This window comes from Macrobrachium nipponense, chromosome 6, assembly GCF_015104395.2.
Source record: "Macrobrachium nipponense isolate FS-2020 chromosome 6, ASM1510439v2, whole genome shotgun sequence".
NCBI lineage: Eukaryota > Metazoa > Arthropoda > Malacostraca > Decapoda > Palaemonidae > Macrobrachium > Macrobrachium nipponense.
In genome coordinates, this window is record NC_061108.1 from 78,474,241 (window position 1) to 78,487,084 (window position 12,844).

Genomic DNA, 12,844 nt, shown 5'->3' on the forward strand with positions numbered 1-12,844 from the left:
TTCTAAACGTGTGTGTGTGTGGGTGAGTGTGTGTGTGTGTGTGTGTGTGTGTGTGTGTGCCCATGAATTGTGTAGACAGCACACATGGCAGAATAGTTCTGTCTGTCTGAGCATACCGCAACATGACGTCACGCATAACAGATGAGCCGCACATAAATGGCTGTGCCCATGGTGCAATAGAAAATTGGTTGTAAAAAATAAGAAAACGCCTCTTTCCAAAAAATTTTCGCCAGGGTGCTTAAATGGAATAATACTATGTATGGAACATCTGAAATGCAACCAAAAGTTCCCCTTTAAGGTCCGGACTGTGGGGAAATTGTCCATTTGACTTAGAACCGAAGGAGAAAATGTCACTCTACTTATCAATTTATCTATACCATCAAAATAGCAATAAATTCCTTGATGATTCAACTGCATCACGGGAAAAATAAATCATAGCTAGTACCGAAATATGCCCAGAAAGGGTAATTGGACATGAGACTATGCAAAACTTAAGCAAGAATACTACATAGAGATTTACTTGCACAATTGATAAATAAAAATAATAATAATAATAATAATAATAATAATAATAATAATAATAATAACCAAAAATAAAAATATTCTTTTCCTATAATAACACACTAAAAGGAATGTTAATAAAAAATGGTCCCAGGGAAAGCAACAACATTATACATAAAATTCCATGTATGAACTGCCCCTCTTTTTATCTCAGACAGTCGAGCAAGGGCTTAGAAGTAAGGTTAAAACAGCATAAATATTCTGTCAAAACTGGGCAAACATCTAATGCAATATTAATTCATTTAAGTGAAAACAAGCACCGGATAAATTGGATTGGTAGTTCAGTAATTGTAAGATCAAAAGATGTCTTATCATGAAATCTTTTAGAATCTGCCATAATACAACTTACTTCCCATTGCAATTTTAATATTAGTCGTGGCTTGTTTCATTTAGACCCTTGTATTTGTAACATGTTTAAGAATTACCTCAAAGATATAATACATACTTAAATACAAATTAGTTGCCTTAGAGATATTTTCTTTGTATATGTATGTTTAATATGGTTTGTAAATAAGTTTTTGTTTACCAAAGATCTGATTGTGGTCAGCTGTCGCCCTGTATAATCCTTTAATTGTCTTGTCCCTGTGTCTGGGCAGTTGGACTTAATCTTTTTGTTCTGAAATTGTACCCATGTTTATGCTTGTTTGGAAAGGTTACTCATTCTCCAGGTGTGTCAGATTCTATACTCGGTTTTTTTCCATCTGCCCACCCACCTGTGGTGTTTGCGTATGGTAACACTGCATCCCAGGCTTTAGTTAGTTACATTCAGCTAACATTCAACAATAATAACAATATCCTATTTCGAATATTAACGGTGTAATTCGCATACAGTCAATTATTAAAACACTTTTCAGTTGCAAATGTACACCCAGATATCCTTTTAATCACCCAAAACTTATGCATAGCTTAACTATCTAAAGCCCGGGACGCAGTGTTACCATATGCAAACACCACAGGCGGGTGGACAGATGGAAAAAAAACAGAGTATAGGTACTAATCTCCTTATATCCCTATCTGTCAGTTATACGACCTTTCCTGTACCCTCAATTTCTCATGTAAGTCAGTTTGTCTGCTGAGTAAAGGACGTTCAGTAAAAAGATCTTGCAGAGACCCCGTTGTTTATTTTTCCATCGTGGCTTATACCTTTACACACACACACACGCACACACACCACCACACACACACACACCACACACACACACACACACACACCACACACACACACACATATATATATATATATATATATATATATATATATATATATATATATAATGTATAGATATAAATAATTTATCTATTTACTATTATTATTGTTATGATTTACAGAACTCGGAAAGACAAACCACGAACGATTTTAAGGAGATAACAAAGAAAATGGTCTGTACAGTCGTTTCCAGGTTCCCTAGTTATTGAAAAGTAAGATTTAAATTAGTTCGTTTACAACAGCCTTACAAAGTGAGCACAAATTAAATAACAGGAAAGTTTTTATTCAGTGGAAGTAGCATTGAAAATAAAAACTAAAACTTACATTGTGTGTGGAGAAAATAAAAGGAAATATCCAAACGTGAGGAAACGCCATTCAAGCAACTGAGAGGTGCCGTTACATAGGCTAAGCCATATACCAGGAACCTGAACCCAAGTCGAGGGCTTCTGAGATCTAAGTGCGCTTTTGTTGTTGTTTTGATCTCAACCCAACGTAGTAGTAACTGGCAGGAATTTTTCATTTGTGCCAGTGAAAGAACAACCGATTCAAAATGGATTTGCTAGATTCAATTATGAGCAAGATGGACAAGCCTCCTGCTGTCAATGATAAACATAAACAAATGATGAGAGGTAGGTTAGTCTTTTAAATTTCCTTTTTCTGCCAGGGTAAGCTCATTTGCCAAACCAACTCGACTTCTAGGCTAGATACCTAGTAGGCCAGCCATTCTGTCAAATATAGGCTACCTAGTTACTACCCAAGATGTAGACCTAAATCATCAAGTTTGTTTGCTTAACCCTACCAGGTAGCTACCTAGTATATACTTCCCTTGTGATGTTTTTCATGTTGCAACTAGGATAGGTAGGGTAAAAAAACCGTAAGGTCCAGAGTGGACCATGTACGATCAGCTTGGACAATCCCAAAAAAAGTACATTATAATGCGTCTTGACATCGAAGATGGGCATCAGTCGCAACTTCTTGTTGGTGAGAAACGGAGCTAAAGACCTCTACTCTCCTTTCGAAGTAAGTATTTTCTCCAAAGTTAGAAATTAAGGCCAAATTTTAGAATTTAAACAAGGGAGGGTAGTGAAAACGGTTGGTCGAACGTATTCTTTGTGCAAATCTCGCAAAAACGCGTTCAACATTTTTACTTACAACTCGAAGTATTTAGAAGATTGATGCCATTTCAATGTTTACGGAGTCGCTTGTGTCAATAAACTAACCATTTCCTGTGATGAATCCGCACACCACTTGTACCCACAGACGCTGGGGCACTTTCATCACAACAATCGGAAAACTTTTCCTCACCGAGTAAACAACTGTTTTGTAGAAGATGACGACGAAAAGTGCACTTCGATAATTTTGTTAATAAATAGTAAAACATCAATATTTTACATATTTGTGATGATTAATTTGAAAATATTCATTGTTGAAAAAGTAACTCGATTCTGACTCAAATTTAAGTATTATTTTTTTGGAATTAGAACGTTCTTTTAAGTCCTGTATTATGACGTCACGACATCTTGACTTTCATACCTATTGTAAATAATTGCTTTACTCAACTTTCTTGCAGAACAGTTTACCAGTTATTCATGCAGATTATCAGCTCTTCATGTAATGCTCATATATATCTTTTTGTTCCGACACGGCTTACAAACCTTCGGTCCTTTTACAATAGGAAGGTACTAGCGGCAGCTAGATAGGTCGTAAGCTTCGAACAAGGGGTTCGGTAGTTAACTGCTTGTCCGACGGCGCGCGCAGCGCGACTGGGAGGTAAACAACCACTTTTGCTTTTGGCCTGCTGGTGTGTAGACGTGTTATCATCGCTCTCTGCCCGCTTCATTGTCGTTGCTTTCGCATGGTTGTGTTTTTCTTTTTCTATTTATCTAGTGAAACTGAAATTGTAAGTACAATCATTTCATATTTATTTCCATTGAATTCAATTGTGAATTAAAGGATCTTGGTTTCTCCACGCCCCCCTCCGATTACCCGAGTGCCGGGACTGAAGGGCGTAAGTGCGGGAATTCATTTTTCCAGAAATGATCCTCGTATTGTGTATGCTCGGTGCCGAGGGCGGGAGAGCGCTCGCTCCGAGCTTATATTTTGGTTGGAAATGTGTAGATGAAAATCGTAAGTAAGTGCCCTTTTAATTTATATTTTTTGTTGACCTGTATGCTCGTTGCCGAGCGAATGCGCTCGGCACGAAAACTTATTCTGTATGGAAGTGGAATCGCAGTATAGTATTCTTTTTCAGTTTTTCATATATTTATTTTGATTGTAGCAATGCTCATTTTGGATCAGTTTTCCGCTCTTACCGGAAATTGATCCTTTCCCCTTTTTATTTGAATGAAGTGAAATTGCAAGTGCAGTTCTTTTCATTTTCATATTTTATTGAGATTGCATTATTTACTTGGATCAATGTTTCCGCTATTTCCCGGGAATTGATCCTTCCCCTTTTTATTTTGTATGAAGTGAAATCGCAAGCGCAGTATTCTTTTTCATTTTCATATATATTTTGATTGCATCAATTCATTATGGATCAAGGTTTCCGTTCATAATCGGGAATGGATCCTTTTTACCCTTGCGCTCGGTATCGAGGGCGCAAATGTGCTCGATCCGAGCCCTTATTCATTGTGAAGTGAATCGTAATGCAGATTCTTTTTTCTATTTTATTCCTTTTTTATTATTGATTGCATCAATATTTATTTGTGGTTCAAGTTCCAGCTCAGTCAGGGAATTGATCCTTATGCCCTTGCATTCGGGGCCGAGGGCACGATTGCTCTCGGGCTCTTATTATTATTGTTGGGTACATGGGTGCTGTGCGGGGGTGGGGAACGAGAATCCCCCCCCACCCCCGCTCACCTCCCACAGATGGCCCTTTCGGGTCTTCCACTCGTTCGGTTTGGGGCTGGGGCTCCCCCACCCCCCGTGCGAGGGGACGTTGCCCCACACTAATCAACTACTAACTGTTATTTCCCGCAAGGTGCTACTGCCACGAGGGTGGACCTTGGTGAGGTATGGGCGTCCTTCCATTTTGCAATGGGCGTGCTAGTGTCCAGGGGCTGCGGTTGTTCTATGTCTGGGCCTACTGCGGTCCCCCCCCCCACCCATGGAGTGGTGACCACGCTCCAGGTGACGACGTCCCTCCTCACCTGGTGTACTCGCCTCACGTGGTAACAGTCTTGCCTACAGCCGCTGTGAAGTGCCGTTCGCCGTACCGAGAGGGGGGCGTGCCGCCGCCGCTCGTGGTTGCCGCGCTGCCGCAACCACACTTCCGCTGCCCTAGAGCTCGCCCCTGGACCTGCCGCCGGTACCAGGATGTTGCTGGCTGCTGCTCCACTTCCTGTGTTTCCGGTGCTGCCTGCCGTACCTGCAGATTCTGGGCTGACTGTCCATCAGCAGTTGCTGCGCTGGCTGTCCCTGCCGTTGCTGCGCTGCTGTCCCTGCCGTTGCTGCGCTGGCTGTCCATACCGATGCTGTGCTGGCTGTGCCTGCTGTTCCTGAGTATGCCCATACCTGCTGACGTCGTCCCTGTTCGTGGTGGTACTACCCCAGACTTTGGTCTGTCTGTACAGGTGCGTCCGGGCCCTGTGGCTTCGGCTACAGCAGCCCCGGCTCCGCCCTGGATAGCAGATCTTACGTCTGTCCTGAGGAAGCTGACGAAGAAGAGGAGGAAGGTGTCGTCGTCGTCGTCTTCATCTTCTTCATCGTCGTCGGCTGCCGCCTCTTCCCCTTCGACTTCTAAGGCTTCACAGCCGAGGAAGAAGAAGGTTGCCTCCTCCCTCCTAAGAAATCTCCCTCGGGAGCTTCTCGGGACCCGTCACACCTCGGTTGGGACGGGAGGGTTCCTTCCGCTGGTCCTCCTGCTCTTTCGGGAGCGGGGCCCGTCTCTTCTTCCGCAAGGAAGAAGACTACGGGGGACCAGAGGGGTACCAGCTAACACCGGTATCTTCCTTGCCTGGTGTCAGTGGTTCTGCCACTGCATCAGGTCCGTCTCGGCCTCTCGTTCGCGGGAGGTACCGGAGTGTACGGTCGCCTACCAGCGACCGTGCAGCCAGGAACCAGACCTCTGAGCCCGCTCAGCGTCAGGTTCACGGCACGGGCGGAAGACTGGTGACAGCCGCTCACGCGACTCTCACCAGACCACTCTCGCTCTCGCGGCGCACCAGCTGGCTACCCGGGGACGTGACGGTCCCACGACCGGCCACGGCTGAGGCTGTGGAAGAGGTGTCCCCCCGTTCGCCGTTGCCACCACGGCTGGAACCAGCGACGTGACGTGCCGTGAGGACAAGCACCGGTCTCAACCGTGACAGTGAGCCCTGCAGGTCGCCTGACCGTCGCTCTCACAGAGAGCGATCGGGTACGGCAACCAGCACCAGCTCTTCTGACACTCGAGATCGGGGCCGCTGTGCTCAGTCCAGCCGTTCTCCACAGCGAGACGGTTTCGACCAGGCCTGCAGCTCGATCGCCACCGCGGGTTTGACGATCGCCTGCAGCCCTCCAAGCCTGCTGGTTCTGCCAGCGAGTGAGGAGGGAGCGTCAGGTCTGCCTCTCCCGTACCTTCAACCACCTCGGGTTACACCGGGAGGAGCGAGGTATTGAGGAGTGATCCGTGAGGGGTGCACCCCTCATGATACACCACGACGCCCTACGTGCCAGGCACGGTTCTTGGACGGCAGGACGTATGCGCAAGTGGATGGAGAAGACCGAGAGGGCTGTCGCTGTTCCCCCTTCTTGGGAGGAAGGTTCTCGGAATATGCTCTTGCTCGAAGGGCTTAACTGTCCTACTCTGCAAGATGCTGTGACTTCCGAGATCCAGAGGAACGTTTGCCGAGGTTATGGCGCTGATTCGTCAGCACAAACGAGCCTTCGGGGAAAGGATCGCCCGCTCCCCGACCCAGCATAGCCCGTCTCTGGCTCGAGGTCAGTTTTCGGGCCGCTGAGAGGGAACCCAAATCGACGGTGGGTCTGCCGCGATCGGAGCTTGCCGACTGTGTTGAACCAGGTAGTCTCTCGTCTCCGGACGAAGAAGGCTCTCTCAGTTCTGGCCGGTCGAACAAGCTTCATCACCTCCTCTACTGCGACAGAGGTGTTTCTACGTGTCTTCGGACACCGTATTTGAATACCCCCTTCGGGTCCTCGCTTGAGAGGGTTTTCGACCTCGACGTAGGACTGGAATGATCGGAGGACGGTATCGGCTCTCTCCTGTCAGGTGTCGATCAGCCCCACCCAGACAACGTTCACAGTGGCGGCAGACCCTTACCTACAGTATGAGTTCGTAACCCTCCTCGGTGAAAACGTTTTCTCCTGACGATACGTTTTCCCAGGCTCTGAGAGGCCATCGCCGTAAGGCGATCGCTGCTCCTTTTCTTCTCCAACTGCTAGTTCCGCTGGGGAATGGCGAGCCAGTATCCAATTCCTCCCCCATTCCCTCTCTCCTTACGGCTACGAGGGAAAGGGGAGGGATCCTACAGAGATTTCTCTGTAAGATCCCACGTTAGGGGCTGCGCTACCGGGGGACCTTCGGGTCCTACCTGACGTAAACCCCGGTCGTTGAGGAGGGATCCTGCCCCTTTCCTCGATTTCTACGGAATCGAGAGGACCACCAGCCGAAATCGTTTGACGAATTCGGTGGGGGGTTTCGCAGAGTGCTTAGAATTCTACGGAATTTCTAGCGCACTCAGAGTGTTCGAGTTTTTTACGATCTCCAAACACTTAGGCGAGACCACGGTCCAAAGTGAGCGAGAATCCCCGATAATTGTTACACGATAATCGGGAACCTCGCTTATTGCTCGAATTCCTGTAATTTCTAGCATTTGGAAGAAGACTGCTGCTGAAAGAAAGAGTATCTCACAGTAGGCGATTAACCTGGAATAGAGAAGAACGGACGGGAACCTCCAGTTTGGCTTGAACTATCGTCTTCGGTATTCTGTTCACCATTGAAGCTTTCCTTTGGGAAAGACTTCTCCTTCTCTCTCTTGACTAGAGCAACGAAGGCGGTCGATCTCCATCCTTATTCTCATTCCTCGAGAGGAAAAGAATTTAGGATGGAGGTCGTGGTACAGAACCTACAAATATACTACGTTATATTAACCTCGCGACATGATTCTTTTAACAGTTGAATTTTGTCCGTTGGGTAGGCGCATACCGTAGTTAACTCTACGGTTTGTGACCGAGACGAATTGTATCTTAATTGAACTGCAACTCGGGGTTGCCTGCAACCTCCCAGCAGTTATCAGTTTCGATTTTAGATACTTGGTATTGTCATGACAACACCAAATCAGCTTTTGTATTTACCGAAATCCGTTTCGTTTAAATATAATTGCTTGAGCGTATTCTTTATGCTCGATGGTTCTAGCTAGCCAAACGCATTCCTTCGTGGATAATGGATTACCTGGCAACTCAGGATGACGAGTCACCGAGAGCTACTGTGTATTGAACTGCCTGATAGCAGCTCAGTATCAGCTAGGTCTCGGAGATGCACGGTCGGTTTACGTCTCTCTCTCCCCTGGTTTGATTGACTACCGAACCGTATCTCTGCCCAACAATCATGGACTTAGGTCTCTGATTAACGGGGATTCTCGCAATAATGAAGGACCATCTACTGCTGTGATGCTCGATTTCATCGCCTTCGACATTGCGAGAATTTTCAACAGAGATTATCTCTTGGACTCTTTCATCTTTTCTGTTTACCGCACGGTAACAGAAGTCTGTACTAGTTCTCCCGCTGCATCGCACCGCGATAATTTTGCGATGAATGCAAGACCCAATCTGAATGATTTTTGCAGTACATCATGAGTTTGTCTTCAAATATCTTCGTATTCGTAGGTGTGCAATTATTCATTGCTCGCCCCACCCGAATTAACAGATGTGTCAGAAGACATCACCTACTCTCCGACCTGACAGCTCTACTTCCAAATGTTCAGCCCATGAGAAGCAGTTCTTCAGGCAGTATTTCCCTGTGTCTTCATTACTGAAAAGCGCTCCGCTTTTATTGCAACTACGATCCTCACCGGACAGCAATGAAATAGCGGTTAGCGTTCTCAGTCTTTGTGCACAGGTTCAGAATCTTGAGAATCCTTCTCTCGGTTCAGCTGTGAAGACGTAGGTTGCTTTTTCTGTACATTCGTCTTCACGACACATAGTGTTGTTTCTCCTTAGCTGAGAATCAACTATACTATGAGATATCTTGCCATCAGGGACCTCGGTCTCTAGAAGGCAATTGACTTTCGCCTGTTGGGCACATGCTAAGAGAATCTTCACCTCGCCTTCTGGCATCGGTGACGAACAAATTATTTGTTAACTCTTCTTGGCATAACCCTTTTAAGGCGAAGTCACGTGACTTGCTCGGGTGCTTGGACAACTTGCCTCTACCGAACGCAGTCAGTCGGCAGCTGTCAGAGCGCCCAAGTCAGTTACGAACTTCGCTGTGGACTTGGTTCGGTTGTTCCATAACAGTCTTTTCTTCGTCCTAACGGCTTGTCACAGTACCCATACCATTGACACCCACCATTGAGTGTCGGTGTCCTATCCACTACCGAGAAGAACTTCACTGCATGGGGATAGGAGAATGTGAGACACTTCGCTGCAGACGGATAGACCAGTATGGGTACAGGACATCACCGAAGTCGAGAAGAGGGATAGGTCATACGACCATTCCCCTTCTTTTCCTCTGAGGTAATTGCATGACTTTTCCTGCGAAGTCAAGCATCCAGGGGATGGGGATTCGTGACGCTCGATTTCGAACCGACTTCGTAGCGAATACTCAGAACCCTTCGTTTTATGCATTCAACTTACCTGTCAGATATATACTTAGCTATAGACTCCGTCGTCCCCGATAGAAATTCGAATTTCGCAGCACACTCTAACAGGTAGGTCAGGTGATCTACCCCCCGCCCCGCCGCTGGTGGCGGGAATAGGAATCATTCCCGTTTTTCCCTTTTCTAAGACAGATTTTCTCTATCGGCCGTGACAGCAACATTGTTGTTGTTACTCCTGATTTGATTTTCGTATTTTTCATCGCTATTGATCTTCTAAGCCGGTTATTTTGGTGACGTATTGGATCTTTGGTTTGGCATACTCTTTCGTGGACTGTTTTTTTTGGACTTGGTTTTGGATATTTCTCATGATGTCGGATTCTAGCTTTACGGTTAGAAGACAGTGTGTAAATGAGGGATGCATGGTGAGGCTACCGAAAGCTTCGGTAGAACCCTCACACAGTTTGTAAGGGTGTGTAGAGGAATGAATGTTCAATTTCTAACACCTGTGATGAATGTGTAAATATGAATGAGGAAGAATGGAAGAATTTAAATTCATATTTAAGGAAATTAGATATGGATAGGGCTAGGAAGGCTCCCTCCAGAAGCGTAAGTAGGTCTCGCTCTAACGAGCCTATTAAATTAACACCTAACCCTAAACCTCTATCTTCTTCCTCTAGTACTAAAGACTGCAAATCCGGCAACGGAAATTGCAGATCTTAAAGCTGCGCTACAAAGGATGGAACGTCAAATGCTGACGTTGAAAGGTAACACACAGTGATAGTGAATTAGTGTCCTAGTGCAGTGGAGGGTGCGTCTGATCGGCTCTGTCTCGCTCCCAGGCCTAGACCTCTTCCAAGCTCACAGGCCCAGAGGAGAAGGAATGTCGAAAGCCTTACGGAGGTACGGAGAATCCCCACCGATCATTGGCGTCCCCTCGGCAGATTCTGTGACGACCCGAACTGCCAGGGATCGCTATCGAAAAAGCATCCTAAAGAAGTGTTTTTCTTCGTCAGATTCTTCACCGAATGTAAGGGGGATGGAGTTCTGATGAACTGTTCACGCCCCTTAAACAGAGAAGTTGGAAGGCTCCAACTTTGGATTCAAGCCCTGAGCTTTTCTTTTCTCCGATCTATCACCTTGTGAAAAGAAGAAAAGGAGATTGGTTCCTAAACGGAAATCGGAGTTGTTCCGATACGTAATACAAACCATCGGTCCTTTAACAATAGGAAGTAGCTAGCGGCAGCTGGAACGGTCGTAAGCTTCGAACAAGGGGAGAACGGTAGTTAACTGCTTGTCCGACCGTCGCGCGCCGCGCGACTGGGAGGTAAACAAATCACTTTTGCTTTCGGCCGCGGGTGGGAAGGACGTGTTCGTCATCGCTCTCTGCCCGCTTAATCGTCGTATGCTTTGTTTATATTGTGTTTTCTACTAATGGTTTGTTTGACTTGAAAATGAAACTGTAAGTACACTGTTTTCATTTTCATTACTTATTATGAACCAACATGGAGTTATCGCCGTAGATGCGGCGATTTCCTCTCTTTTCATGAATTGAACCCTTGAATTATGTCTCGGTGCCGAGGCCGGGCGCGCTCGCGCCGAGTCATGTATTTTGGGCGAAAGTGTGAATTGAGAAATGTAAGTACTCTTTTCATTATATTTTTGCCCTGTGCGTTCGTTACCGAGAGTGTGATTGCGCTCGGCACGAGCCTTTTAATTTTGTATAATAGAATGCAATGAAGTGGATTCGCAATTGCAATATCTTTTCATTTTCATTTATTTATTTGCATGAAATTTAATTTGGATCATTTTTGTTCTTACCCGGGAATTGATCCTTACGATATGAAAATGAAATCGCAAGTGCATCTGTTTCTTTTATATATATTTTATGATGCATCATATTGATCAAGTTTCCGTTCTTACCCGGGAATTGATCCTTTTCCCCCCCTTTAAGTTCTATGAGTGAATTTTCGCAAGGCAGTATTCTGTTTCATTTTCAATATTATTTTCTTTTCACTGCTGTGCGGGGTAGGGAAGCGAAGGTCTGCCAGGAAGTCGTCGGAAAGCTCTCCCGCGACTCCCTTGGTATCCGATTCTTCATCTTCCTTCCTGCCCCCCGCTCAGCTTTCTTCGTTGTATTTTGTATTTGGGTCTTCTTGCGTTCGGGGTGGGGCATGTCTTCCCCCTGTGCGTGAGGGAACCCCTCTTAGTAATCTATCTATGTTACCGCAGGTGCTACATCCGTGGGAGACGACCTTGGACAGGTATGGACCACCGCGGAGGCAGGGCGTGCCTAGCATCCACGGGCTGCTGCAGCGTCTAGCGAGGTCTGGGGCGGTCTCCACTACTACCACGGCCGCTTATGCTGCTCCCCCCCCTCCTGATCTACACTCCCATGCTGTGTCGATGACGCCGTCTGCCGCTACTAGGGCCGCAGCCGTACCGAGGTGGGGTTGCCGCCGCCGCCTGTTTTCTCGTGTTGCTGCCCCAGACTTCCGCTGTTCCAGCAGCTCGCCCCTGGACCGGCCGCCAGGACCCAGGTTCCGCTGGTCTGGCCTGCCGATGATTCTACGAGGCGATCGCTGGGCCTGCCGTACCTGCCGCTGATGTGATTCCCGCTGTTGGCTTGGCTGTCCCTTCTGGTCTACCGCTGCCGCTGTTCCTGCCGCTCCTGAGCTGGTTGCTGTTCCTGTCGCTCCTGGTTCCTGTGCCTGTCCATGCTGGTCCTGCCCACGGTGTGTCTTCCCCAGTCCCAGGTCCTTCCGGACAGGTGGCAGTCGGGTGGCCGTGTTGCTTCGGCAATAGCCCCGGCTCCGGCCTGGATGGAGGACCTGACGACTGTCCTGCGTGAGCTGACGAGGAAGAGGAAGAGGAAGCTGTCATCTTCGTCTTCATCGTCGGCTGCTGCCTCTTCCCCCTTCGACTTCTAATGGCCCATAAGCCGAAGAAGAAGAAGGCTGCCTTCCCCCTAAGAAGTCTCCTTCGGAACTTCTAAGGGCCCGTCCCACCCCGGTGGGACGGGGGTCCTTCTGCTGGTCCTCCTGCTCCTTCGGGAGCGGGGCCCGTCTCCCCTTCCGTAAGGAAGAGATAGACGGGGACCAGAGGAGTATCGGTTAGCTCTGGTACTTCCTCGCCTGTGGCTAGCGGCGATGCCGCTACGCCAGGTTTCCGACTCGGTCTCTCATTCGCGAGAGATCCCGAGTGTACGTTCTCCCTCGGGAGACCGTGCAGCCAAGTTTCGGCGCCAGAGTTCGCTCGGCGCCAAGAACGCGGCACGGAGCAGAAGGCTGATGAGAGACGCTCAGGTGACTCTTGCCAGGCC

The 12,844-nt window shown here is 47.3% G+C and overlaps 1 protein-coding gene across 1 annotated transcript in view; it reads left to right on the plus strand.

The window, feature by feature from the left end:
- Positions 1-2,182: 2,182 nt before the first annotated feature.
- The window catches only part of LOC135216703 (sperm-associated antigen 7 homolog), a 135,272-nt gene continuing 124,610 nt past the window's right edge, over positions 2,183-12,844 (plus strand). The window contains exon 1 of the mRNA XM_064252127.1: positions 2,183-2,397. Coding sequence (XP_064108197.1) covers positions 2,319-2,397 — 79 coding nt within the window. The 5' untranslated portion in view covers positions 2,183-2,318. The remainder of the gene's footprint in view (positions 2,398-12,844) is intronic.